Source organism: Cnephaeus nilssonii (assembly GCF_951640355.1).
Source record: "Cnephaeus nilssonii genome assembly, chromosome: 11".
NCBI lineage: Eukaryota > Metazoa > Chordata > Mammalia > Chiroptera > Vespertilionidae > Cnephaeus > Cnephaeus nilssonii.
The window spans coordinates 61758207-61786142 of record NC_137082.1 but is presented as its reverse complement, the minus strand read 5'-3'; the positions used below and the strand labels follow the sequence as shown (position 1 = coordinate 61786142).

General features: G+C 38.8%; 2 protein-coding genes across 3 annotated transcripts in view; both read right to left on the bottom strand.

The window, feature by feature from the left end:
• The window catches only part of ANKRD12 (ankyrin repeat domain 12), a 95395-nt gene extending 93689 nt beyond the window's left edge, over nt 1-1706 (bottom strand). Inside the window, exon 1 of one of the 2 annotated variants that reach the window (XM_079785229.1) lies at nt 1354-1706. The gene's annotated coding sequence lies outside the window, so the exon portion shown is untranslated. The remainder of the gene's footprint in view (nt 1-1353) is intronic. The other variant, XM_079785231.1, reaches the window with a different exon arrangement.
• Nucleotides 1707-3703: 1997 nt separating this feature from the next.
• NDUFV2 (NADH:ubiquinone oxidoreductase core subunit V2) lies at nt 3704-27832 on the bottom strand. Its single transcript, XM_079785243.1, has 8 exons — nt 27630-27832; nt 19475-19540; nt 17917-17979; nt 17713-17829; nt 14767-14935; nt 12767-12876; nt 8582-8658; nt 3704-5847 (listed from the first exon to the last, which is right to left on the bottom strand). Exons 1-8 carry the CDS (start codon nt 27681-27683, stop codon nt 5754-5756), a joined length of 750 nt encoding a protein of 249 aa, XP_079641369.1. The 5' UTR covers nt 27684-27832; the 3' UTR covers nt 3704-5753.
• Nucleotides 27833-27936: the final 104 nt, after the last annotated feature.

Genomic DNA, 27936 nt, shown 5'->3' with positions numbered 1-27936 from the left:
GTGTCAAATATGAAAGATCTTTAAGCAGTAAAACACTTCTCCTTTGCCTATAATCTCCTGGGGAAACATTTCGAGTCATTAAATGTTTTTGTGTTTAGCCCAAATTAAAGACTTTTCCCAACATGATTAGTTAATATAGCGACTTGATCTTATACAGTCCGACACTATCTCATTTGTTTTTAAGCCACTTGGCACCAATAGAACATATGTTCTGCCAGTTCTGAGCTAATCTCCAGGAAAGCCTTTGTATGATTGAAGAAACTGAAACAGATCAGTGCCCAAGATTTTTAACAGCCTACTTTAACATATGTTTTTAATAGTCCATTAAAAATAGCTACTTTATTAGTCTTTATTAATTTACATAAGCCGTTTTTAAAATAAAAAAGGAAACGTGATTGAAAACACCGATTCATTTCAACTTCAGGGTTACAGAGAGTAATTCCAAAACGTTCCAGACCCCTGGATCTGCAACCCGTGTCACCCACGTTCGCCTTTGGCCGCGGGTGTGCAGTGGAAATGACAGCCTCGATGACTACACTGCTTAAAATGTTTCCTACGATTTCAACTGGTGCAACAGTGTGAACTTCCCATCCCAATCTGTTTCTGTTATTATTAAAACAGCTGTCAGCTGGGCTTCGGTAACCTCTTTGTACAACCGTTTATTCAACGCTTTGAGATCTTCCAGGATACGTCACACCATATTACACCCCAAAATAAGATCTAAGAACCTGACGCGCTCTGAAGGTCTAAGAACATCCTTCGAAGGGACACTCACGAAACGATGAAGGGAACCGACTGCCCGCTGCGGCACGGATCACACCGGCATTTCAGACAGGGCTGCAGCGCGGCCGCTCTCCCTCCCCGGAGGCTGTTCAAGTGGCGATTCTTCTCCCACCGCCCTCTTCTCCGACCCCCGGCACCCCCGAAGCTGCCCCCGGAGGGGCCGCGGCGGGCTCCAGCGGGCAGCGGGAGGGCCGCGGGCTGGGCGCGCCCCCGCCCCGCCCCGCAGGTCCGGCCGCGGCAAGCCGGCGGCGCCCTCTCGGTCGCGCGCACTCGCACGCACACGCTCCTCCCGACCCCGCCATGTTCCGAGTGGCGGCAGCGGCAGCCCAGCCCCGGGAACGGGGAGTGGTAGCGGGGGGCACCCCGCCCAGGCCCCCGCCCCGCGTGGCGCCCCTCGCCCGGCCGGCAGCTGCCAGCTGCGCCGCGGCTCCCCGACGCGGCTGGAGGGGCGGCGGCGGGCGGGGCGGCCCCGCGCCCGGCCACTAACGGCCTGTCACCGCCAGCCCGGCGGCTCCCCGGGCCAGCCCGGCGGCGCGGAAAGCAACGAGGTGGGCAGGGCACGTCCCCTACCTTGCTCTGGGGAGGGGGACGGGAGCAGCGCTGAACTGACGGGTCTCCTCCCGGGCGCCGGGGACGGGGTCGAAACCGCGCCCCTCCTTCCTCCTCGCCTGTCGCCACGCCCCCCTCACACTCACGGACCCCAGGCACAGCCGACACAGGCGGCTTTAGCCCCTGAGCGAGTGCCTAGGTGTTGCCGTCGCTGTCGTTGTCTTCGTCGCCGCTGCAACCGCCACTAACGCCGCCAGCGCCGGGCTTAAAAACATCTCCGGTCTCGGTCTGTCTCTCACCACAGCCTCCTCGCTCTCAGGGCAGCTCCGCCCGGCGATTGGCTGCGGCGCGGGCACGTGACTCCGCGGGCACGGGACAGGCGGCGTGACCGCCCCGCCCTTTCCGCCGGCCCCTCCCCGCGGCCCGCCTCTCTTTCAGCTCAGTGTCTGCGGCGGGGCGAGGCAGTGGGAGCGTACCAAGTGGGGGGTGGAGGTGGGGAGGTGCGGTCCGGAACTCCTCCCGGCGCCCTCGTCCGCCTCCCCACCCCACCCGGCTGTCACTGCTTCCCCTAAGCCGTCACTGGGAGGAGGAATCAAAGGGTGAGCAGAAGAGGCGCAGGCGCCGCTGACGCTGCTGGGCCAGCGGGCTCTGCAGTAGCTTTTTGTGGCGACAAGGGCAATGGATAGGACTGCCAATTTCAGGAAATGGCGACGACGGCAATGAAAAATAGACTCTAGATAGGGTATTCACGTTATTTTTGCATGTGGACAAGTTTGTGAGCTCGGTCGGGGAAAATGATGCTGCGATCTCGGCTAGAGGCAAAGGAGATGTATCTACCGCTAAGTTGCAGGCTGCGGCCCGCAGGCTCCCGAGCATCGGGGGAGGTGGACCGCCCTTGCCCGCGCAGCAGGGCGCCTGCGCGGCAACACCTGTGCTGGACCCTGCGGGACCCCGACCGCTGCCTGGGAGTCCCACGGAGCCGGAGCCGCTGCGTGCGGACTTTCACCTGCGCCAGGTGGGTCTGCAATGCCGCCCCGAAAGAACATGAACGTGCACCTGAGACAGCACAGTCTCAATACGCCCTCCCATTCACACCTTCCAATGACCTTCGTAAAGAAATTGAAGTGCATTTTTCTACATCGAGTTTGGTATTTAAGAGGGAACTTCTCAGGTACTGGAGAAGAGTGCGTGAGGAAAATTTACCCTCTCCCAGCAGCGGGTAGACTTCCTTCTGGACGCTTTTTATTTATATTGAGCTTAATCTGCAACAAGTTGTACATGCTTTTATTTAACCACCAAAGGGGTTACATAATCGGAAGGAAACCATTTTATTCTGACTTCCTTCTGGGCGCTTTATTTACATCAAAGTTAACTCTCGCTCTACCTGGTTTGGCTCAGTGGATAGAGCGTGGGCCTGCGGACTGAAGGGTCCTGGGTTGATTCCGGTCAAGGACACACAAAAAAAGGTTAACTCTCGAAATTGTGTACATGCCTTATTTAACCACCAAAGGGATTATAATTGGAGTGAAACCACTTCTTTCATCATTAATAATGGCCTCTAAGCTACAGCACCCACCTGTGACTTAATGAGTGCAGTTACAACTTTGTCACCAATCACAGATGATGTGCCATTTCAGACCTGACAGAGAAAGCTAAATCCCAATCAATTACTACATAAAGCATAAACGTGCATTAAAGATCAGTATTTTTTTTTCTTTCCTAGGTTCCTGATTTCCCTACTCTAAAACACAGGGTCAATATTATTATTAAGAGAGCATCTTGTGGCTAGAGATGGAAGATTATTAAATTTAATTTGGATTTTTTGACATGAAATACAAAGAAAAAAGAAATCCATTAAACATTTAAATAAGTGATATCGCTTAAGTCATTGAATTGGTTCTCATTTAAGTCATGGTCATAGAAGTCAAGTAGTATTGATTGCAATGGGAATAGCTATTTCTGTAACACTAAGTACCTCACTTAAAAATTGAAAGGTAGCTAATCTTGAATTTGCTGAAGTACATTAACCATAATTTATGGCAGCAGCCATATGTACAACCTTATCAAAATCAATGAATACAGGAAGACTCATAGGCAATCACGATCCAAGGTACTGTATTGACTATGCTCAATAGGACACTACCTGTAAGTTATTTGTAGAAATCAAGTTGCAAAAATATTTTAATGAAGCTCATTAAGATTATACATGGCAAATTGTAAATCTGTTATTTGAAAGGTCCTAATGAAACTCATGAAGACAAGAGGACCTTATTTTCCTTTTCGATGTGAAACTAGATATATAAATCAAGAAAGTAATTTTTAGTATAGATATTATGAATAGGTCTCAAAAGAAGCCTAAAAAAAACTAGTTTATATCCACAAGTAAGTTGATTAATAAGCTGCTAATAAGACTTTTAATTGTATAGCTTGGTTTTTCGTTGGTTCAAGTCCTAGAATCTATCTTCAGCAAGTGGGTAAAATATGTTTTCCTTACAGTACCAGATCAAGGACCTCAAGCATTAAACACCACTTAGTCAAAGAAAAATTTTATCACATTTAATTAGGATTAGTTATTAGCAGACACCCAAAATGTGTATATTTGATTTATATGAATTAGAACCCATTCTACAAAATCTACTTTCCAGCTTATTTAGATCTTTACACCTTTAGCATCAATGACCCTTATGTTTTAACTACAGTTAGTCCAGTTAAATCAGATCGTTCAAAAAGCTGCCAGCCCTGGCCAGTATGGCTACATTGGTTGGACATCTTCCCATGCACTGAAAGGTTGTCATTCAATTCCCAATCAGGGCACATACCCAGGGTTTCCGGCTGGGTCCCCGGTAGGGGGTGTGTAGGAGGCAGCCAATTGATTTTCCCCTGATGTTTCCTCTCAAGTCAATGTTTTTCTCTCTGTCTCCCCCTCACCCTTCCTCTCTAAAAATCAATTTTAAAATCTTTTTATAAAAATTTTTAAAAACTGCCATATTTCAGGAAGGTGAATATAATAAATGAAAAATAAAATCTCAGATGATAAATTATCATATGACTTAGTCTCTATATAGATATAAGTAAGACCTTTGCAATGAGTACTTTAACAAAATTTTTAAAAATTTAGAAAGGAGAGAAAGAACATCTAGGTGCCTCCCCCAGGAGCCGCAACCTGTGTACTTGCCCTGACTCGGATTCGAACTTGACACCTTTTGGTGTTCCAGACAACACTCCAACCAACCAAGCCACACTGGCCAGGGCTGCAAAACTATTATCATGTGCTGTAGAATTTTCTGGAGCAATAGCCTCTTCCAGTTACAGCAAGTAAATCTGAGCAATCAGTAGCTTTTCCCCTAATAACTTTCAGTAGCAGCTCAAAACCCAAAACAGATATTAGATTCTTTGTCAATAGGAAGGATGAAAAGTTGAATTTTTAGTTTATTTTTGCCATTAAACAGCAATAAGTAAATTTCCTCCCCAAAAGTACCTTTTTAAAACCAGCACAGTTAAGAACTAAGAAGAAATGAGGGATTAAGTGGTGGTAAACACATAGGCTAGGATATAGCTGTTAACTCCAGCTCCCGGAAATTGGCAAGAAAATTTTAATCACTGTGTTCATATACATTTTGGAACCATCTTGGATTATTGTAGTGAAATTTTACCAGGTGTTTTTAAGAGCTATTCAAGACATCATCATTAGAAGCAGTGCTTTTGTGTTGAATATGATAGATTTTCAAGAAAAATGGGCAAAAAAATTTAAGCAAGATTCAACTCAGATGACCTAGAATCAACTACCTTATCCTCCTTACACTTACAGCCTGCTTGAATTATCACCACCAGTTGGAAATACAGTAACAACTGTGTGCTGTAAATATAAAAATATTTCAAGAGTGCACTGACATAAAGTTTATAGGAAGATCATGTTAACTTAAGACTTGGCTATGGCTCAACATGGAAAAGCAAAATGTATTTGAAATTTGAATTTTTATTTTCACAATAACCTGTAATCTTGATAAAAATGACCTGGCAGTTGAAAATGGGGGCGGGAATGGTGTATTTGGAGTTACTGTTAACTAGATTATGGAATAATGTCTTCATAGTTAGCCACAGCTAGCAGAAGACTTTAAAATGGAGCTCTGAAGCCCTGGCCGATGTGGCTCAGTACGTTGGAGTGTTGTCTCAGACACCAAAAGGTGGAGGCAACCAATCAATGTTTCTCTTTCTCTTTCTCAAATCAATGGAAACATATTCTCAAGTGAGGATTTAAAAAAAAAAAATGGAGCTATGAAGTTTTGACATGGTACTTATAGAGCTATAAGTTGCTAAGTTACCACCAAGGTGTACACAGGTTGAAATAAACATTAAAAATTTATGTAGATAGGAAATTCATATTTTATTTCTCCAGTGACATATTTACAGTTGAATATAAATTAAAGGCCTGCTTGTACACCAAAACCAGGTCCTTTGGGTGGTTCGGTCAAAGAGGTAAGACCCCCAGCTGGCTCACAAGAGAAGCGTCCACTCCTGAAAAGAAAAGTTAACATTAAATTGACTATTACTTATTACTATTTATAAATTTTTACTTAAAAAATTATAACTGTTACCTCACAACAGCCCAGTTAAGTAACTATTTTCCACCTAATAACTAGCATAGATTATTTAATCCAAACATTTCAACTGCTGCAAGATTTTCTCTTCGTAAAGTTAAACATGAAAACTGACATATCAAATATCAAAACTCACTATATAAATATGAAAAATATACAAATAACCTAATACTAGTTCCCATTTATTGAGCAGTGTATATACATTATTAGCTTCTTTAATCTCAACAATGCCATGAGATAAGTGATTACTGGCCTTATTTTATACAGAAACCAAGTATTGGGGAATTCAGCAAGTGCCCCAGTATCAGAGCTTAACTACAGGAAAATAACTTAACCCAGAGGACATTTTAAAAAATCATGTTTTAATAAACCAGACACTACATCTTTTATATTTGGATTTTATTTAGAATGAGATCTGTCATTGTGAACAGAGGGAATACACACTTATATATTATACTTTAAACAGAAACTGGATTCCTTGAGGAATTTGAAGATTTGGGAGGGATGTCTCTTAGAAGTAGTAAAAACAAAATCTATTTGTATTTATGTTTTTAGGCCATAATAGTAATAATTTTTCAAAAAACAGGACCCAGACCAGGGTTGCTAATAGCCAGAAAGGAAACAAGAACAGGTACTTATATAGGAATCTGTGAAGAAAAGCAACACAGAGGTAGAAGAACCTGTCTGGTTTTTGTTTCACCCACACACATACTTTCCCAGGTATTAGCTCAACCTCTGCCCTGTCTAACCTCTGTTGCTAGAGCAAAGCTCAGCACCTACCATTTCACCCCTCCTATTCCCTAGCTTTGTTCATTTACTTTGTTCCTCCCATAGATTTTAGCTGAAGAATTTGTTCAATTTACATCTTTTTACTACCTCTGGCTTTGCCCTTCGCATTCTGTCATCAATCTTATAAGTCTGTTTTAGAGTCCTAGGAAATAATTTTTTATTGAGAGGACAGAAAAGTGATACCACAATCATTTATAAGATCTTTCTAGCTATTACTAGTACATTACATAATGCAAGTAGCTAAGTAGAGTATTATAATGAGGAATGGCTACAAAGTCAGAAATTGGTATATTTGCATTGTAAGTTACTATGAAAACCAGATCAAAAAGCAGACACTGGGTACTGTCAAAGCCTGAAACTTTCAGGGTAAATGGCAAAATGACATTTAGCTTTAATAAAAACAATACTTGGCTTTGTGATTTTTTTATGTTAACTAGTCACACAGGTACACCTGATGCTTTTTTATTAGGTTCCCTCTTATAGTTTAAGCTCTTTATCCAACACAAAGGACCAATTTAAGAAGATTATAAAAAACGAAAGTTTCTGGGACAATAAATGGAAGAATTAATTATGTATACTGCCTGAGTTCTTCACAGGATTATAGAATTTTATAGAAGAAAGTTATTTTAAGAATAACCTGGTCCAGATTCCTAAAGTTTGTTCTATGAAATGACAGTTCCATGACATACTTGAGGGGAAAAACAGAGCCCCAGGGGTTCTTATGTCTGCCTACAAATGTTCTCCTTCCCCTACCATTCACAAAAGACATATTAAAATGTTATAAAGGCTGTAAAATCTTCCAGAAAAGCCTACAAACTTGGTTTAATCTACTAGTCGTAACTTTCCTCATTTTATTTGTAAACATTCCTCAGAACACAAATAAAGGCAGTGATCTAAGCCCTATCCATTCACCTGACAGTTACAATTTACATTAGGATTTTCACTTAATAAAAAACAGAAGATTGTTTTCCTGATAATTTATGATTAAAATCTCATCCACTAATTACCCTGTTCTCTTCATCACAATTCAAAAGGTAAATTTGATTTTTTAGTCATTCCAACACTATTTGTACATTCATCATTTTAACTCATTTGCGTTCTAGAAAACTTGATTTTATATATATACATATATATATTTATATATTTATATTTATATATAAAAATAAGAGAAAGTTTATTTAGAAAGTCACAGAGGTAGAAGTGAGCCATAGAAGAAATGAGCTCAGAAAACAGGTTACCTAGGCATAAAAAGGGCCCTTGGAGCTTAGGAGAAAGAGAAGGAAAATGTACCTGAGGGAAGAGGTTAGGGAAAGGCGAGGGCGGGCATGCTCCATAGAAAGCTCTATACAGTTTTATGGCTTAAAGAAGTACAAGAAAATCTACTTAATGAAAGTTTAGTGCTTTTTAAAAACATTGTTGAGATATATCCACCACTGTCCCTACTTTTATTATTAAAAAACCAAAAATGACTTTACTGTCTAGAGTTATTCATTGGCCACCACCTATATATTTTTATATATACTTTTTAGCCTACCTATATATTTTTTACATCTAAAATATTCTGCATCCTGCAGAATTCTGCAAAATTTAAGATGTCTTTATAAAACTAAACATGAAGAATTCAAATTGGATTCAAAATTATTTTTAGCTAATCCATACTGAAAAATAAACTTCTATTTAATAATTTGAAAACAAGTTTAGAAGTTATTTTCAATACTTTAACTTAAAATAAGAACAATCTCAGCACACAAATATTTGTTTATAATGTCAAAATAAAGCAAGTATTGTCTTACCATCAGTTTATATGAAAGACTAATTTAGGTTAAACCATTAAAATTTATTATATAAAAATAAAAGCGTACCTTGGCCCAGGTTTTGGCATTTTGCCAGCCTTGAGCTCATCAATAATTTCTTCAATATCCTTAGGCGTCAGATCCTCCTATAAAAAAAATATTAAAATTACTTTTGCCCTAGCTGGTTTGGCTGAGTGGATAGAGCATCAGCCTGCGGACTGAAGGGTCCCAGATTCGATTCCAGTCAAGGTCACATGCCTGAGTTGTGGGCTCAATCCCCAGTGGGGGGCATGCAGGAGGCAGCCAATCAATGATTCTCTCTCATCATTGATATTTCTCTCTCTCTCTCCCTGTCCCTTCCTCTCTGAAATCAATAAAAATATATTATTTTTTAAAATTACTTTCTACTTGAAATCTGTGCAAATCTCTAATATCACTTAGTTTATTGTTTATCTTTCTCAACTTACAAGTTAGTTACCAAGATAGCAGCAACGGAGTAACTTCTACATATAGTATATACTGCTAAATGCAATATGTATTAAGAGCTGCAGCTAAAGAGGCAATAGAGTAGTGCTTTGGAGTGAAACAGTTCTGCATTTGAGTCCTCACCCTATCACTTACTAGCTAGTAATCTCAGACAAGTTACTTAGCCTCCCTAAGTTTGTTTCTTCATTTGTAAACCTACTTGAGAATTAAATGAGAAAATCTATAAAACAGAACAGTGCTATATCTATGGCACATGCTCAACAAATGCTGAGGCAGCACATCTATAATAATAAAAGTGTAACATGCAAATCGATCAAATGACTGAACAGCAGAACGACCATCTGGACGACCACTCTATGACACACACTGGCACCAGGCCAGCCAAGGCGGGTGTGATGCGATTGGTCAGGGGCCGCTATCGCCCCACAATTGCCCCGCAGAGGGAGGCCCAGGCCACCGGCCAGGGGGCGATTGATGGGCGGGCGGGGGGGGGGGGCGCCTCTCCAAGATTGCCCTAAAGAGTGAGGCCCAGGCCACTACCTGTGGGGTGATTATCAGGGGGCTCTGCAAAACTGGGGAACTGAGGGTGTGTGGCCGGGGATGCAGGCCGAGGCAGGTGCGGGAGGGGGGCGGGGCGTGAGGCAGCCAGGGCTGCGAAGGCCTACCCTTGCCCGAATTTCGTGCACCAGGCCTCTAGTAGTAAATAAAACAGCACCAGCAGGCATAGTAACTTAAAAGTAGATGACTAATATCTATCCCTAACCTAAAGATCTAATATCCTAGGGATATCTTCTTTTCCCAAGTGAATTTTACCATTTCAAAATTCATTTATTTTTCAAAGGGAAAGGTAAAAAAAAAAACAAAAAACACCTTATTTTTGACACATTTATTGTAATGATCCTGACCCTCAAAACCCCATTTCAACTAGAACAGCTCTATATTTTATATACTACACCTGTGTAAAATATTCGACTTAAGAAAGGGTTGTTATTTAAAATAAAAAATAGAAATAAAACACAAAACACATGCACACTCGTATGCCTAGTTGCTGCAACCTAGGTTTAATCAAAAGACAGTCAAACAGAATGGCAAGATTAAACTAGGAGAAAACTATCTCAACTACATTATATCCATTCTCCCCCTCTAAAACTGTTCAGTATTTAACAAAATGTTTTGCAGTACCACCTAGTAATCTTAGACAAGTTACTTAGCCTCCCTAAGTCTGTTTCTTCATTTGTAAACCTACTTGAGAAAATGCTAGAGAAATTTTCATGACTCAATACTATATTCCCAGTGCCTAGTCAAAAATTGCCTTTAATATTTGTTGAATAATGAAACATTTATGAAAATAAAAAGCTGCTTTGAAACTGCTTAGGGTTTAACAGATGTTAAGAACTTCACAGCGAGAATACATCTTTAAATTATCTATTGATTTTATTCCTCCCCCAAATCTTTATTATGAGAATCTGAAAACTATACGTGAATACCATATCACTACCACTTAGACTGAACAATTTTTAATTTGCCATATTTGCATTATGTACACACATGCTTTGGGGCTATACCATTTGAAAGCAAGTTGCAGACATCATAACACTTCATCCCTAATACTTCAGGAGGCCATTTCCTAAGAATAAGAAAATTTTCTTAAATAACATAATGCCATTACCGTACCTAATTAACTGACAATAATTCCTTTAATAAAATCAAATGTCAAGTCCATATTCAAATCTATCTAACCATCATCAAAATGTGGTAACTGTGTTTTCCCTAGGTAGGATCCAATCCAAGTTTATGTGACTTTTTAATTTTATCCACTCATCAACTGAGATGCATAAAAGTTATTAACTGCCTTGTCAAAGACTATACTAACTGAAAGAATCTTTAACTCTTGGGTAAGTCCATGGGCTACCATATTTAGACTTATTATGCTTCAAAGAAAGCCTTGCCACTCTAATTCTTGCTTAAATCAAGATCCTCATTATTATGAATAAATTGCAGAATGTTGGAAAAGAGAAAGTTGTTGCCATATTTTTTAAGGACTTTTTTAAAGTAGGGGAAATGAAGAAGAAATTTAAATCACTCATAATTAAAATGAAGAAAATCACTATAGGGAATGAAAACACCCTAGAAATCTAAAAGGCCAAAGAAATATAATTCCATCTTCATTAAAAAAGTTACACATATCCATTTCAGGCATTATGGCAGAATAACTATCCTGATTGAACTTCCTGTTGTAACAACTACAGGTGCTTTTAAATTTCATCAATATACTGACAAAGAAATACCCAGAAACCAAAAACTCAAAGAAAATTCAGGTAGAGAAGTGGAACACCAAGCAAATTTGGCTTCAGGATTTCATAGTCTTGAGCAGCAATTTTCAACTGGTGTGCCACAAGAATTTTTTAAAACATGCAACACCTGACTACTTAGTCAGGGGCACTGAACTCTTTTCCCTTAGGTTGTCAAATTAAAAAAAAGTGACAACAGCCAATACAACGATAGCCGTCCGGTGTGAATGAATCAGCTATATCCTTTTTTTTTTTTTTGTCAGATTGGCAAGAAAATATATTTTTTGGTATGCCGCAGAATTTTAGTAATTAGTGTGCTATGAGATGAAAAAGGTTGAAAATCACTGGTCTGGAGGGGCAAGGGACAAAGCCCCAGGTCACAAGAAACATCTAAATCACATGAAGTTAAGACCCCAAAAAGCTATGCCCTCAATATAAGTGTAAACAGAAATTAAACTGTCCCTAAAAAATCTGCTAGCTTAGAATCTTACACATTGAGGGCTGAGGGAAGGGTGTAAAGAGAGGGGCTCTCTTTTGGGCATTTCCAAGAGCAAAAGAGTAGCAAAGCAAATCTCTTCTTGAAGAATCCACCTTTAATATAGGTCTCAAATAATTTCCATAAACAAATTTCTAAGAAGTATGAGCTAACAAGATATTATGAATGAAAACCATGATATAATTAGGGTAGCAGGCAATTAAAAAAAGATAACTAGACTCCACCCACTTGGATATTAAAAACATGTTTAAGGAAAAAAATGCAAATTTAAAAATATTTAGAACTAAATGAAGAAAATATTACTTATCAAAACTTGTGAGATCTGGCTAAAACAGTACTAAAAGAGAGGTTTGATACCATCTCTATAAAATTGTTAGAAAAAGCAATATAGTATTACATTATTAGTGTGACTTATACATATATTTAAAAAATTTTAAAACATGTACAGGAAGAACATACACTAAATTTATGATAGTGGTTACCTCTGGGAATGAATGGAAAGGAATAGGATTTTTGGTGGTAATGAGAATGGTTTACTTGCATCTGTAGGTTAATTGTACAAATAATAATAAGGATAAAAATAATTTCCTGAAGTATGGGAAGTACTATTATCAGTTAAATCTTGATAGTTATTTTCTGTATTTGTATATAAATTATTAAATTTTTCATAATTTAAAAGTTTTAAAAATATATCATTACCTCCAAGACTTAAATGCAAAAATAGTTAAAGATAATTTTTAAAAAACCATCTAAGTGGGCAATAACGTGGAATCTAAAATTGACATTTTTATGAAAGGTTTTCTATTCCTATGACATTTTTATGAGTAGGAAACCAAGAAAGAAAGAAACAAAAAAATACCTGGATATTTATGCCAACAGTTTCTTCTAAATACATAATTTAGAAACCATTACAAGACGGGAAAACAAGTATTTTAAACATGACATCATACAATTTTAATTCATAGTAAGTGAAATACTCACATAGTAGTTGTCATTTATTTGAACCATTGGTGCATTGACACAGGCCCCTAAACATTCCACCTCTATAAGAGTGAAAAGTTTGTCAGGTGTAGTCTCTCCAACCTTTATTCCTAAAAATATAAATGATTATTGTAAGGACCAGGTTATATTTTTTCCAGTTTTTTAAAAATTTATAAATAATTCTTTGTTGTTCAAAGTATTACATAAGCCCCCCTTTTCCCCCCATTGACCCCCTCCAGCCCGCCCCTGCCCCCCCAGGTTATATTTTAATAACAATATGATTTAAGAAAAAAAAGAAAAGAAAACCAATGACATATTAGAGGTATAAAAAAATACTTAAGAGCACGAAATTTCTTAAACAAGCCTGCATAATTATACTAGAAAATTCAAGGATTTCTTAAGTGAACTCATTCCTTTAAAAATAATCAAATTTCAGAGGACTCATCTCCAGTGTTTGTTGTCAAATATCAGTGCAACCGACAGTACAATTTTCATTGTGACTGTGATAATTAACCTACTAAAATCATATTAAAATATTGGCGAAGATTCAGAAAACTGCTAATATCAAACATCATTAAGAATGTGACACCCGCCGTAACCGGTTTGGCTCAGTGGGTAGAGCGTTGGCCTGCGGACTGAAAGGTCCCGGGTTCGATTCCGGTCAAGGGCATGTACTTTGGTTGCGGGCACATCCCCAGTGGGGGGTGTGCAGGAGGCAGCTGATTTATGTTTCTCTCTCATCGATGTTTCTAGCTCTCTATCCCTCTCCCTTCCTCTCTGTAAAAAAATCAATAAAATATATTAAAAAAAAAAAAAGAATGTGACACCCTGGCTGGTTTGGTTCAGTGGATAGAGCATTGGCCTGTGGACTGAAGGTTCCTAGGTTTGATTTTGGTCAAGGGCATGTACCTTGGTTGCAAGTTCCTCCTCAGCCCAGGCCCTGGTTGGGGGGCAGGAGGCAACCAATCAATATGTTTCTCTCAAATCGATATTTCTCTCTGTCTTTCCCTCTCTCTCTAAAAATCAATGGGAAAATATCCTCAGATAAGGATCAAAAGAATAAATAAACTTAAAAATAGAATGAGAGGAAAATTACTCTAATATCTTTAGAGAAGGCATTTTGTCAAAATCTGACACAGCAATTCTACTTCCTGTAAATAATCTCAGTATACAGCAGGTATACAAAGAGGAATATACATAAAAGTAACTGCAAAATAACAAGTAATAATAGAAATATGAGGCAGACATACATATTATGCTGTAGTCAAAAAAAGTACAAAAAGCAAACACGGACACATTACAGTTATGTATTTAATAATGAAAACAATATAAAACCTAAAACTATTCAACTATTATCAGAATTTGTATCTTGAAGATGGGGGGTAGGATTATGGACAGAGTTCAGATTTCTGTTTTATATACTTCAATACTGCTCAAATTTTACCACATCCAAATACTTTATATTCAGTAAAAAAAATTTTTTTAAAAACCAAAAACCTCTTTTTACTTTACTTGATTATGTATAGTTATATGTGCAGCAATGATAGTTTTGTATGGAAAATGCCCTTTCAATTCTGTATATGCTACTATAATAAAACCCCGTTTCAAATTTCTCTTCCTGACACATTCTTACTATTTTATTTGTCCAAAGGCTAATTTGAAAGAACCTAAGGATAAGAGTCACTTTTTACATACCACATGCTATTATTACACAATGGAACTTACTTTGTAAATAATGAAAACTTTAAAATTCCTAGCTTTTCCAACATACTTACTGACTAGAAAAAGATAAGATGAAAATTCAACTTTGAGGCTGAGAACTAAGAGTACAAAGTAAGAAATAAATGTAGACAAACAGTAAGACAAAATTTACTCATGAAGTAGCGATCCAATAAGATCCCATAAGATGACAAAAGTTGGAAAAGTTAGGTAGAAATTGATCAACTCTAGAAAGACAATTATAACTTTCATAAAAGTTATGAGTATAATGTGTCCCATACCAAGCTTTTTCTGAATAGCCTCCAGTATGCTGTCAGAGTTTCGAAGCATGCAAGGTGTTGTAGTGCAGATCTGAATGTGATACTTTCCAACTGGCTTTCGATTATACATTGTATAAAAAGTTGCTACTTCATATACTCTCATTGGAGGTACTTGTAAAACTTCTGCAACCTAAAAATAGTAGGAAATTTTTTAAAAACATAATGATAAGGTTTAATTATTGAGCTTGGTTAAAAGCATATTTTGATACTGCTGCAATTTGGTAAAAACAGAAAAGTTCTTCAAAAGCAGAAAATATACCTGTATTTGGTATCTGCAAGGTATAAATCCTTTAATTTTTAAAGACATCTTACACTTACACTACACAGAGCCCAGAGGCTAATTATTGGTGACCTCAGCCCTTCTCTCTGCAAAAGGGTCTTTTTCTCTAAATTTTTAAGTCTCTCATTAAGAATTTCTACTTTGACCATTCAACTCGAATATTTTGTAATTTAAAATTTCTAAATAGCAAAAATTTGTTAACCAAACCATAATAAGTTAAATTATATTTTCAACCTTTCACCAATTTTTTAAAAAGGCCTTGATGTAACTGGTGAGGTATAGTGTGTGCAAATGGTATGGGGACAGAAAAAGTTGAGAATCAAAGCTTACCTACCAGCCCGTATTAGTTTACATATCTACATACTTATTTACACACACACACACACACACACACACACACACGCCCCTTCAGAACAAGCAAACCTTATTATTTCCAATGGATCTTCTGGACTAGTACTTCCCAATCTTTCACATCAAAGAATTTACAGAAAATACTTGTTTTGATATATTGGGGAAGGAGTGGAGAGGTGGGAGGTGGAGAGTGAAGGGGTGTGGGGGTGGGGGGTGTTCAGGACCAAGGGATTCAATATTTGAGCACAACTCTCTTGGTGAGGGCAAGTCTGTTAGAGAAAACAGGTTTTTTAGCTATTTGCTAAGGCTGGTCCACACACAGCCTATCATGACTATAATCCTAGCTACAACTTTCTGGGTGATCTAGTATTATTAACTGATCAGGTCTTAAGATTGATATCTGATATTCTTAAAAATTATGTATATATTCTCGTTTTGACATGAAAGAAGAGTTTGTTAAATTGCATTTCTGATGTGCTCTCAGAAGACATTTAAACACAGCTCACCTGTGAAAAGATTAATTTGGTGATACGAAACCAGGCATGTACCTCTAAATCTGGGGAGCTCTCTCAAAATAAACATGCTGAAGCCTGAAAATGCATGTACTGGAGCCCTACCACTGGGAGTAAGGCCCTGATGTCTACTTTGAAAAAACTTCCCTGGCGCTGCTACTGTGCACCATAGTGATGGTTAAGGAATTAACGTGTGAGTTTCTGGATTCTGTTATTGTTGTAAGGTTGGACTTTTCTTTGGGGTCAGAGAGAAACATAATATTAAAAGTCTCAACTATAAAGTGGAAAGAATCTTGATCCTATTCTTTATATGCTATTTCCTGCTTTTACACATACACATCCAATTTGAAATAGGATAGGACAGTATTTCTTGAAATGTTCTCACATCAGTTTCTCATTTATTTTGCTCTACTAAATTTGCCATGCCGCAAGACTTTCAACAAGCTTGTCATTATTAAAAAAAAATACATTTTTGCTAAAAAGTATCTATGATTTAAAAACATACCTCAATCATTATTTATAAAGTTGGCTATTATAATATAGAAACCAATATAAGTTATTTATAACACCCCCCCCAAAGAAATATGTGATTAATTGAAGGAAAAAAACAAACATACAACTGGCTATGTTTACTAAGTATGGTACCAACCAAACTTTCTTTATATGATTTTTTTCATAGTCAAAAAAATACTAAGGGTCCACAACAGTGTAGGGTACTATACAAAGCAAGTAAGAGATAAATGAGCTAAATAAAAAATCTTCACTTGGGATTCCATTAAACTGAGGACATTCCTACTCTCCAAGAAAGATGACAATGATAGCCTAACAGACCAAATAAAACTTAAAAACTGAAAAGAGAAATAAAGTAGAGCAGAATCCCTGCAAGTAGAAAATGTGAAGAATTAGAAGTAGTTCCCAGCTCTTATCATTTAGAAATCATAACAACACTTAGAAAATATCTACATAGTTCAAAATCTTCATTGCAGTTGAGGAAGTATGTCCAGAGAAAAATGACTTTTTAACTTAAAGTCAAATATATTTTCCATTACATCACACTTGCTTATTAGTTTTGTGATTCTCATAAGAATCAAATATATGGTTTTGTATAGCACTTTGTAAACTATACACTTTAACATAATACCACACAAATGTAGTTATATTAACAGAATAGAAATAAACTTGATATTTGGATTAGTACTGAAAATACAATTAGTAAAAGAAACAAAATCTTGAACTTGTATGAATAGACTAACTTCATTTAAATGGGTCACTCATAACATTTCTATGGGTTGCTGATTCCAAGGTGCCACAATCAAGTGTCGTATATCATATATCGTATAGGTTTTTGTTAAAGCCTGTCACCAAAGATAAAAATATTATAAAGATTCACCATTAGCTATGAGCAGATCCTTTTTTCTTTAATTCTGGTGTTTAAACAGTACATTAATTTTCAAAATATCTTGACAGCAAATTATACACATTTGGGATCTTTAATCTGTATTATGACCAAAAAGAGGGGAAAAAAGAAAACCTCATTATAATGCTTTTATTATTTCTTAGAAGGATAAAAAACTCTACTTTTTCAGTTCTCTGTGTTACTAAGGGAACCAACAAAAACATATATAATTTGAGAAAACATAAATAATTAAAAGACTTAAAACTCTTATATTTTGATATTAATGAATGTCAGAGGAATTTCTATACAAGAAAGTTCATACACAATCTCTCCTTTTTTTTGAACTAAGGCAAAAATGAATTCAATACCTTGTTCATAGCAGAGATAGGCAGCCATCCATTCTGTCTTTGGGCCAAATCTAAGACTGGAAGCACAGCTGCGGCTTTATGCCCTTCTGGATAGGTTTTTACAATTGCCTCTATCCTCTGTATCAAAGGAAAAGCATCCGTTTTTATATCTCTGGAAGATACTAAATATTTTGTACCATTAATTATAACATTAATTTAACGTACCTTATAGTTTTCTGGTGTGAAATCAAATGGAGTATCTGGGTTATTCTCAGGAGTATCTCTGTGCTATACAAAAGGAAAAAAATATTTTCCAAAATGATCAAAATTCCTCGAAAGTGTGAATAATTTTGCACATTACTGTTGCTAATTTAATCTCCTCGCTTTATTTTCAACACAATACAAATTAATTTATCCTTGCATAAAAAAAGAATGGCTAAACTAATTAGTAAATACACATGTGATGAGTATGATTACCCAAGTTAATGTTAGCAGAATTCAAAATTTCAGACAATTTTAGAAATTACCATTTAATGGTTTAAGAGAAGTAGCTTTAGGACCAAAAAAAAAAAAAACAAAAAAAAAAAAACAACAAAGGGTTATCCAACTTGATGAGAGGATAGGATCTTCAAATGTAATTACCAAAACATTACTAATTATTGGAAGCCTTATGAAGACAGAATTTTCAGTGTGAACTTATGTGTATTTTTCCAAAGAGAGTGTATCAAATTGTCAAAGGGATTCACTTACTTTAGGGAAGGTACAAAAGCACCATCTCTTCTCCACATAACAGAAACTAGCCAACAGCTAGTTTTCTGTAACAGAAACCAGCCAACAGCAAGAAGCTATATATTTTTTCTCCATAAAAGAGCAAGCCCTCTTTAAAAACTGACAAGAAATGGCATGTCAACAGGAAATCAAATGAGTCACACTAAGATTAACACTTACAATGATTAATGTTTTGTACGTAAGGTGAACACAGAACTGAATCTCTTAATACGTTAACTCTCAGTTCTTCTTCAAAGACACACAAGAAAAAAGAAAATGAAAACTTTGAACAAAGATCTCAAACACATGGCATATTTGATATGTCTTTAGACAAAGATGATAAAATATAAAGCAGAAATCTACTTATCGATAGTATGCTAACTAACATTAAGATTCAGCCTGGGAATAACTCAGTTTACAAGACTATACCACTAACTCTAAATCATACTAGTCCAGTAAATTGCCTTTAAACAACACTAGATTAATTCCTGAACACTGTACCTTTGCCAGAGAAGAAGGATAAATTATCTTGTATTTTATAAATTGTGCAACTAAGCTGGGGAGTTCATTGACCTTTACCTATTAACCCTGGGAACCAAAAATACAAAGGCCAACTACCAATGTATTCACTCTATTACTAAAATCTGTAAATTTCAAACTAGTGCTATTTTGGGATTCCCCAAGTTGCAGCCTCAGAATCTTCAGTGAACCAACATGACTGAGTTTTAAGAATTCAAAGTGTGAAATTGGGTTAGGGCTCATTCATAGTAATTTCACCAAATAATAATCTAAATTCTTATTCTCAGATTTGCTCTGGTACCAATTTAAACTTGAGAGGTTGAGCTGGAACCACATACCTTTTGAAAAATAGTGAATTCAATTATCTATATTTAAATTCCCACAATGGCCAGGATATACCAAACACATGGCTATTTAAAATATTTTGGATTATTATAACAAAGTTACCCAAATTTTCAAGTCTTTTCATTCTGAAGAAATCTAAGTAATTACTTACCACAAATAAGGCTCCTCCAGCTCCATTTTGCACAGCTGTCTTATGCAAATTCCTTATATGTCTTCCCTAAAATTTTAAGAAAATTTTGTAAATCACAAGCCTTAAGAAAATTTTCATATAGAAATACTTTATGATCCATAACTAAAAACAATAGAATCGATTTAAAGAAGTAAAAGACCTTAAGAGTTATAGTCTACTACACTACACCCTGCCCATTCTATTTTAGGAGAAGTATAAAAAAGCAAAGGTCCAAAGGTAAGGTTATTAACTTGCCTAAGGTCACACATAAGAGTTAGTGGAAGAGCCAGGATCAAACCCAGCCATGTGTCCTCCTACAACACTCTGTTAGCATACATTTGAAGAGTTATTATACCATTAACTTACATCCTTTCACTTTTGTGTGAATAAAGTTGGAGGCAAGCTTTCATTTATTTAGTGTGGATATTCATAAACATGTTTTCATTCTGTACAAATGAGTCATATACTCTGTATTAATGAGTCAACTGCATCCTCCTTTTTAATTCTTTACTAAATTAGTTTAGAAACTCCAGCCATAAAACGTTTCAGAAAGCTGCTTATGATGGATGCTATATAGACTGACCATACTCAACTGTTTTGGAAGAAACCCATTTGAATCCCCTCTCCTTTGCATTTCATTTCTCTTTGCTCTGTTGCTTCTACTATCATTTCTACCTTCTCCACCTCTCCCCCACCCAACACCCACTCTCCGCAAAAGCAATTCAACTATGGTTCAGAAATCCTCCGATTTCTGAGTTCTACTAAACACAGATGGTAGAACATTGGATTACCAAGCATGGAACTGGCGAAGAGTTGGACAATTCAAACAAGGCAAACATAATAGAAGTAAAGGTAGTGATTTAACTGTTCCTGATAAAGTTAAATTTATTAGCCATCATAGCTATGTACTTCTGCAGTTTTATGCCAAATAACTGCTTCTCTACAGAAAGGATTCATAAATTTGTCATATACTTCTACAAATGGGTAAGTTCTGCACCTTTTCACCTCTGAAATTTTCAAATACGTTTGCCTACTATATCGATCCCCAAGGAAACCTAATACTTTTTCATGCAGAGAAATTACATATGATTACATTTTGTTTCCTATCTTTATGTCAATTTGCTACTCATGACAACTTTTAAAAAATTATGCTTCACCTTGCTTAAAAAAGGATGTAACAAAATATTTCTTTTAACCTATGGTAATTCAACTGTAGACAGTCATTACAGTGGCTTAAACTATGATCATGAAAACATTCCATGATCCCCTTCTCTCTCACTTACTCTCTGTCATTTAGACAGTCACCAAGTCCTACCCATTCTACCTAAACAACTTTTAAATTCTGTTTTTCATACTACTTCATGTTTCTTACAACTATCCCCAGTTCAAACTCTTTTCATTTCCCTCTTAGATTACCCCAATAGCCTTCTAACTGGTCTCCTGCCTTCAAATCTCACCCTTCTCCACATCTCCAGAGATTTTCGTCTTAAAATGATGATGGGGGAGGAGGTGGCAGTGGTGGGGAATCAATCTAAAATCATTCACTGCCGACAGAATAAAATCTAAACTCTGTGGTATGACATACCAAAGGCCTCTACTCTGTGACCTATTCCAGTCTCACCTTCCACAGCAGGTTAATTCCTTGTCCATAGTGTCATGCTCTCTCACATTCACTGTCCTTGTACATGGAGCTACCTGTACCTGCACCGGCAACATTATGTCACCCTATACCTCCCTCATCCATCATGACCTCCTCCTCTTATCTCTCTAAGGCCCCTGAACCACAGTCTCTTTTCCCTAAGCAAAGTGAAATCACTTTATAGCACCTATTAAATTTAAATCTTCACTATACACACCAACTTTTCTCAGTAAAGTTGAGCAATTTCAGAAAGGTAGGTTTAAAAAAAAAATTTTTTAAAATAAGACTTGCAAACAAACCCAGTTCAGGCTTATTCTATGTAATTTTGGGCACATTTGCCTGGGCATCTTCAGATTCTCACCTACAAAATGGGATAACACCCAGCAAAGTATCCCACTTATGAAGTTGCTTTCCTTCTCCCCCAACAGGGCAAAGCAAAAAGTGTTTGAACCTAGTCCTTAATGTTTACTGAAAGAAATTTCCTGATTTATAACGTGCTTCCTGACTTGACTCCAAAAGTGGTGAGTCAAGGTTTCCCAATGGAAAACCAGACCAACATGGTACATGAACCTACAATTTATTACCAAATGTACTGGACTGATACTAAAGAGTGCTAAAGAGAAGGGAAGTTCAGCGATTTATATATTTGAAATGGGAGACTGCGTTCACATATCCAATAGAAAGATCTGAATTTGTAGTATGCCAAAAATGGCCTACTGAACCTTACTGAATACTTAAAAATTTGTCATTTTCTCTTTCCCCTAAATTGTTTAAGGCTGAAAAAATAAATTGTTTAAGGCTGTGTTAGGCAGAATAATAATGCCTCAAAGATACCCATGTCCTAATTCCGGGAAGCTGTCAATATGTTAATATACACAGCAAAAGAGATGGAATTAAAGTTGCTAATCAGTTCACCTTAAAATAGGGAGATCATTCTGGATCATCAGAGTCCAAGGTAATCACAGGGCCCTTAAAATTTGGAAGAGGGAGCAATGTCAGAAAAGGATGTTACAAATGGCAGAAGCAAGGTCAGAATGATGTGACATGACATGACATGAGAAACTCCTCGGCCCTTGCTGGCTTTGAAGATGGAAGAGGGTGATCATCCAACAAATAAGAGCAGCTTCTAGAAGCTGGAAAAGCTAAGAAAACAAATTCTCCCCTGGAGTCTCCAGAAAGAAGTGTACCTTGATTTTAGACCATGTCAGACTTTTAACCTACAGAATCATAAGACAGTAAATTTGTGTAGTGTTATCTCACCAAGCTTTTTTATTTTTATTTTTTATTTTAATGTATTTTATTGATTTTTTACAGAGAGGAAGGGGGAGGGATAGAGAGTTAGAAACATCGATGAGAGAGAAACATCGATCAGCTGCCTCCTGCACACCCCCCACTGGGGATATGCCCGCAACCAACGTACATGCCCACGACTGGAATCGAACCCGGGACCCTTGAGTCCGCAGGCCGACACTCTATCCACTGAGCCAAATCGGTCAGGGCTTGGTAATTTGTTACAGCAGCAATAGAAAACTAACACAAATGCTTTTTTTTTTTTCTTTTTAATTTTAAGAACTTTAGAATCTTTAAGGCAAAATGGAGAAACCTTGGGACATTGCAAAAATCAGGTTTAAAAATCAACAAATAGGTCTACAGACATGGAAGCATGGAACAGATTCACAGATCTCAGAGGGAAGCGGGGAAGACAGTGGTGCTGTGGGGGGATTAACTAAAGAACTTATATGCATATATACATACTAGTAGCCCATGGACACAGACAATAGTGCGATGAAGGCCTGGGGTGGGTTGGGAGCCAGGTGGAGGGGGGCAAAATGGGGGACATCTGTAATACTCTCAACAATGAAAGTAAATTAAAAAAAGCAATATATCAAAAATAAATCTCTAATGGAATGAGAGCATTTCATTCTATAAAACTTAAAATTTAGAAAAAAAAAATGCCACCACCAAAGGTTCTACTTCTAGTGTACTTGAATAGATATAATCAATCCAAATCACTGAGTAACAATGACAAACTCTGGATGAAATATTTCTTTTAAAAAATAAAAGAACAAAAAACTCTCTGAAGGCACTGGAGAAAAACAAAATGCATGCAGACACAGGAGGGAGGGGAAGCCTATACTTAGAAGAGAAGTGGGTTATTGTTTTTTCCTTACATCTTTTAACCTGAAGGCAGACCCTCATTAGTACAGGGAACTAAACCCCTAAAAGAACCTGCAACCTTAATCCTCCTATATAATAAAGATGTAATATGCAAATTGACCCTCACACCCTCACATCACAAGATGGCTGCCCCCACATCATCACAAGATGGCCATTCCCATGGCATCACAAGATGGCTGCCATGAGATGGCCGCCCCCATGTCATCACAAGATGGCCACCACAAGATGGCTGCCCCCACATTGTCACAAGATGGCCGGCAGGGGAGGGCAGTTGGGGGTGATCGGGCCAGCAGGGGAGCGGTTAGAGGGTGATCAGGCTGGCAGGCAGAAGCAATTAGGGGCAATCAGGCAGGCGAGTGGTTAGGAGCCAGCAGTCCCGGATTGTGAGAGGGATGTCCGACTGCTGGTTTAGGCCTGATCCCCGGGATTGAGCCTAAGCCGGCAGCTGGACATCCCCAGAGGGGTCCCGGATTGGAGAGGGTGCAGGCTTGGCTGAAGGACACTCCCCCTCCCCCGCAGTGCATGAATTTCGTGCACCAGGCCTCTAGTGGTATGAATAAACACAGGTGAGTTTGGGACAATCACAGGCATGGGAAAGTGGGAAATTCCTAAAAGGAATAGAGAGGAGAAACCCCAAATTCTGTGGATGACCCCATGCACATGAGGCAGATTCCAAGCAGTTCTGATAAAAGAACTGAACCAATATCTGAGTTGCTGCCCTCAAGGGAGTTGAATTGCAGTTTGAGTTCAATTACATTAACTGCCCACAACAACTCTTTGGAGGAATTAACAAAATCTAAAGCCTCTATGACATACCATCCACAACCGAAAATCACTCAACATAATCAATGGGTATTACCAAACAATTTCAAAACGGCTGCAACTACACTTAAGGATATAAAGGAAATTATAATCAATGACTGAAAAGACAGAAATAGAAACCATAAAAATGAAACATGAAAATTCTAAAACTAAAAACACAATCCCTGAAAATGCCACAACGCTCTCACCCCTACAAAACTAAGTACTGGCTTGGGTGTGAGGCAGTAATGAGCTGTATACAGTGGTGTCATGTGAGGCCACGGCCAGCATGGCCTGGGTTCAAAGACCTGGAGAAAGGGCTGACGTGCAAATTAATACACAAGACAAGAAATATAAATTTGGAAATTATGAGGGAAACCAGTTGTGAACTTGGTTCGAGGGACCAAGTTCCCATCTGCTTTTTATTTACTAGAATACACAATTGCCTTTTAGGAATGCAAACAGACATATCAATGGTAATGTTTAGTAAACAGTAAGATTATCAGGTTGGGAGAGTTTGCTTTCGGCCACTGAGTCAGCAGCAGGTAATAAAATATAGATATTCCGTGAATATCAAAGGCCCATTCAGCTTTCTGACCGGACTTCTCACATTTATATTAATTTCTGTTGATCTTGGCTTCCTGCAGTATCAACATTACAGAAAGCCACATGCAGTTACTAAAGGAAAGAAGAAAATAAGTCTATTCATGATCCATAATTCATAATTTTTAGGCAATTCTAACTCAATAAGTTATTACTGCACTTTACAGAAGATAAAATGAGGATCAAAGAGATTAAGAAATATGGCTCAAGGTTATTACACAAGTAGTGTCTTCCAAGCAATTCTAGACACAGTACTAAGTTCTTGATATTTTTTAAGCAATGATGAGCTGAAAAGCCTGTTGCTGAAGAAAACAGCAGCTGGCTAATAAAGCAGAAATTATAATCGAATAAGCAATGTAGAAGGTTTGAAAATGTAAATGCTTTCTTTAAAGGTTTCTCTTTTAGGAAAGCAATTTTATTAGGAATCTCTTTATTCATATTTTCCTAATTTTTCCTAGGTCATCTGATATCCCACTATTTGTAAAATATTAGAAGATGGGCCTGGTTATATAAATTATAGAACATACAATGGAATGAATGCTATGCAGCATATAAAATGTCTGCTGATAAGGAAAGCTGATCAAAACGTATTATGAGAAATAAAACAGGCTACAAAATTGTGTGAACAATATCATCTGATTTTTTTTAAGTTCTGTTAAGTTCTATTAATTGCAGACTTCAAAATGTTAAACATTTGGTAATTTCCAAGTTGATGAGACTATCGGTGATTTTCATTTTTTGAGCTTATTCTATTTGCCATTCTAATATTTTTCGGACTATACATGTGTAATTGAAAATTTAAACTTGTAAATCACACCATCATGCTGTACACCTTAAACTTCTACAGTAATGTATGTCAATTATTTCTCAATAAAATTGAGGGGGAAATGAACAAAAAAATTAAACTTATTCATCAACTCAACAAATATTTACTAGGCACATACTACATACCAGGTAATGATTACTTAATAAAAAAGAGAGAGAGAGAGAAAGTTGCCGAAGTTAACCTAAAACAATTTCATTTGCCCAGCTGGTGAGGCTCAGTGGTTGAGCATCGACCTATGAACCAGGAGGTCACAGTTAGGTTCCCGGTCGGGGCACATGTCCAGGTTGCAGGCTCCATCCCCGTGTGGGGCGAGTAAGAGACAGCCCATCAATGATTCTCTCTCATCATTGATGTTTCTCTCTCTCCCTCTCCCTTCCTCCCTCAAATCAATAAAAACATATATTAAAAAAAATTATTTTCTTCCACTACCTTAAGTTTTTTTCAGTTAACAGTTTTTCAATTTACACCCTCTAACCTCTTCCTTCAAAAACAGAAGAAACTAAAATCTATCTGTACTCTATATCCTTTCTACTGGCAGACAAGGTCTGATCCTCATTAGTCTCACCTGGGGTTCTGCAAGAGCCTCTAATCTAGTCTCCCTGCCTCTGGCTCCCATCAAACCTATTTCCCTTTCAGTCCCATCCAGTGATCCATCCAACGCAGAAACCTGACCATTGTCCCTCTGCTCCTCTGAAACCTTTCACTGATTCTCCACTGCCTCTACGATACAGTCAAATTCTTCAGGATAGCACGCAAGGAGCTCCAAGATCTGGGTCCTGCCAACTCTCTCATTTCATCTTGAACACCTTACCTCCAACAATGGAGCCCAGCAACACAGCTTGTGCTTCTCATACCGACAAGCTTTTTCTTGCCAACTATCAATAGTCTTTTCTTGCATTGTCTTTCCTCTTATACAAGACTATTAACTCCACAGGAACAGGGACTGTCTAAATCTGATTATGTGAAATGGGGGGGGGGGGGGGGGGAATAAGAGTACCAACCTCACAAACGAGATTTAGAATGTCAATACTTAACACAGTGCTTGGCACATAGAAAGTAGTCGCCAAGTGTTACCTTATCATTATTACCCACATTGTTATCTGGAGTCCATCAGTGCATGACCCACAGTAGGACCACAAACGTTTGCTAAAAGACTAAACTCTGCAAATTACAATATTCCCATTTTACAACTGAGGAAACTGAGAAAAATACCAGCCGAAGTCACAAAGCGAAAAACGCAGTGAAGTCACCATCCAAACGCTGGTGCAACTCTAACGCCCCGAACTCACTCTATACCGCTGCGCACTCTCTCCGTCCCTCTCCTTCAGCTGAGAACTGACTCAACCCCTCTATTTTACTGCGAAGACAAAAAGGCTACGTTCTTTCCAGTAAATGCCCTGTTCTTATAATTTCCGGAATCTGCATTTTTAAGTTAACTTGAATGCTTCGACCTTTCCGAGATTCCATTTCTTTGCCTAACATGAGATGTAGTTGGATCTCTAAACGACCATTCAAGCTCTAAAAACCCTGCTGTGCAGTATGTGTGCTGCTGTTCTTCTACATCGTTCGATACGACGCAGCGAACTTTTTCCGATATGCAAGGCACCAAAGAAAACACTGCGGTCACCCTTCTCTTGGCCTAAGGAGACGCTCCTACAAGCAAGCCAGATCTCCAATCCCCGAGTTCTCCCCAGAGCCAAGCAACCCGACGGCCGCCAAGGTCACAAGGCTCGCCGTGCGAGCGGCCCCCTCCGGGAGCGCGGGCACTGGAAACAGACCAGGCCGACGCAGTGAAACAGGACCAAACAGGACGCCGAGCGGCCCCTCCTTCATCCTCTTCACAAAATCAGGCGCACACTCCCCAGTCCTGCACAGGAGGCCACGCACCCGCCTCCGTTCAATTTGCCGACCCTCCCTCGGAGCTCCCCGCTGCAGCAACCTCTCCGGGGAGAGGGCGAAGGCCGCAGTGCCCTTGCCGCCGCCTGAAGGCTTGTCCAGAGCGCAGGGCTCTCGGGTGCTCCCGACAAAAGAGGCGAGGAGAGAGGGAGAAGGGCGGCGCCAGTGCCCGGGCTCACCCCGAGCCTCCTTACCCACGGGGCGGTGAGGCCAGCCGCCCGGGCCCGTAACGCCGCGGTGAAGAACATGGCGGACCAAACTGTCAGTCTTTCCCCGCAGCTCCCGGCGCGGATCCCCGGCGAGCCCGGGACGCACGGCGTGCGCGCTCCGGAGCCAGGCCCAGAGCGTCCGGGGCGGCGAGCCGCTCCCTACGCCGAGGCCGCGGGGGCGCGCGAGGGCGCGCGAGGGCTGCTGGGGCCCAGGGGGCGGAGACTTCCCGGGGAGAGGGGCGGGGCGAGGGCCAGCCAGCGCCCTAAAAGGCCGGGTCTTGCCGGCTGCGCT

Bases quoted from the DNA above. Each gene is read 5' to 3' on its own strand.
- NDUFV2 (XM_079785243.1), bottom strand. From the start codon at position 27,683: ATGTTCTTCACCGCGGCGTTACGGGCCCGGGCGGCTGGCCTCACCGCC. The intron at 12,877-14,766 runs GTATGGGACACA...TTATATTTTTAG, and splicing joins GGCTATTCAGAAAAAGCTTG to GAATAAAGGTTGGAGAGACT. The intron at 8,659-12,766 runs GTGAGTATTTCA...TTTTTTTTATAG, and splicing joins AAATAAATGACAACTACTAT to GAGGATCTGACGCCTAAGGA.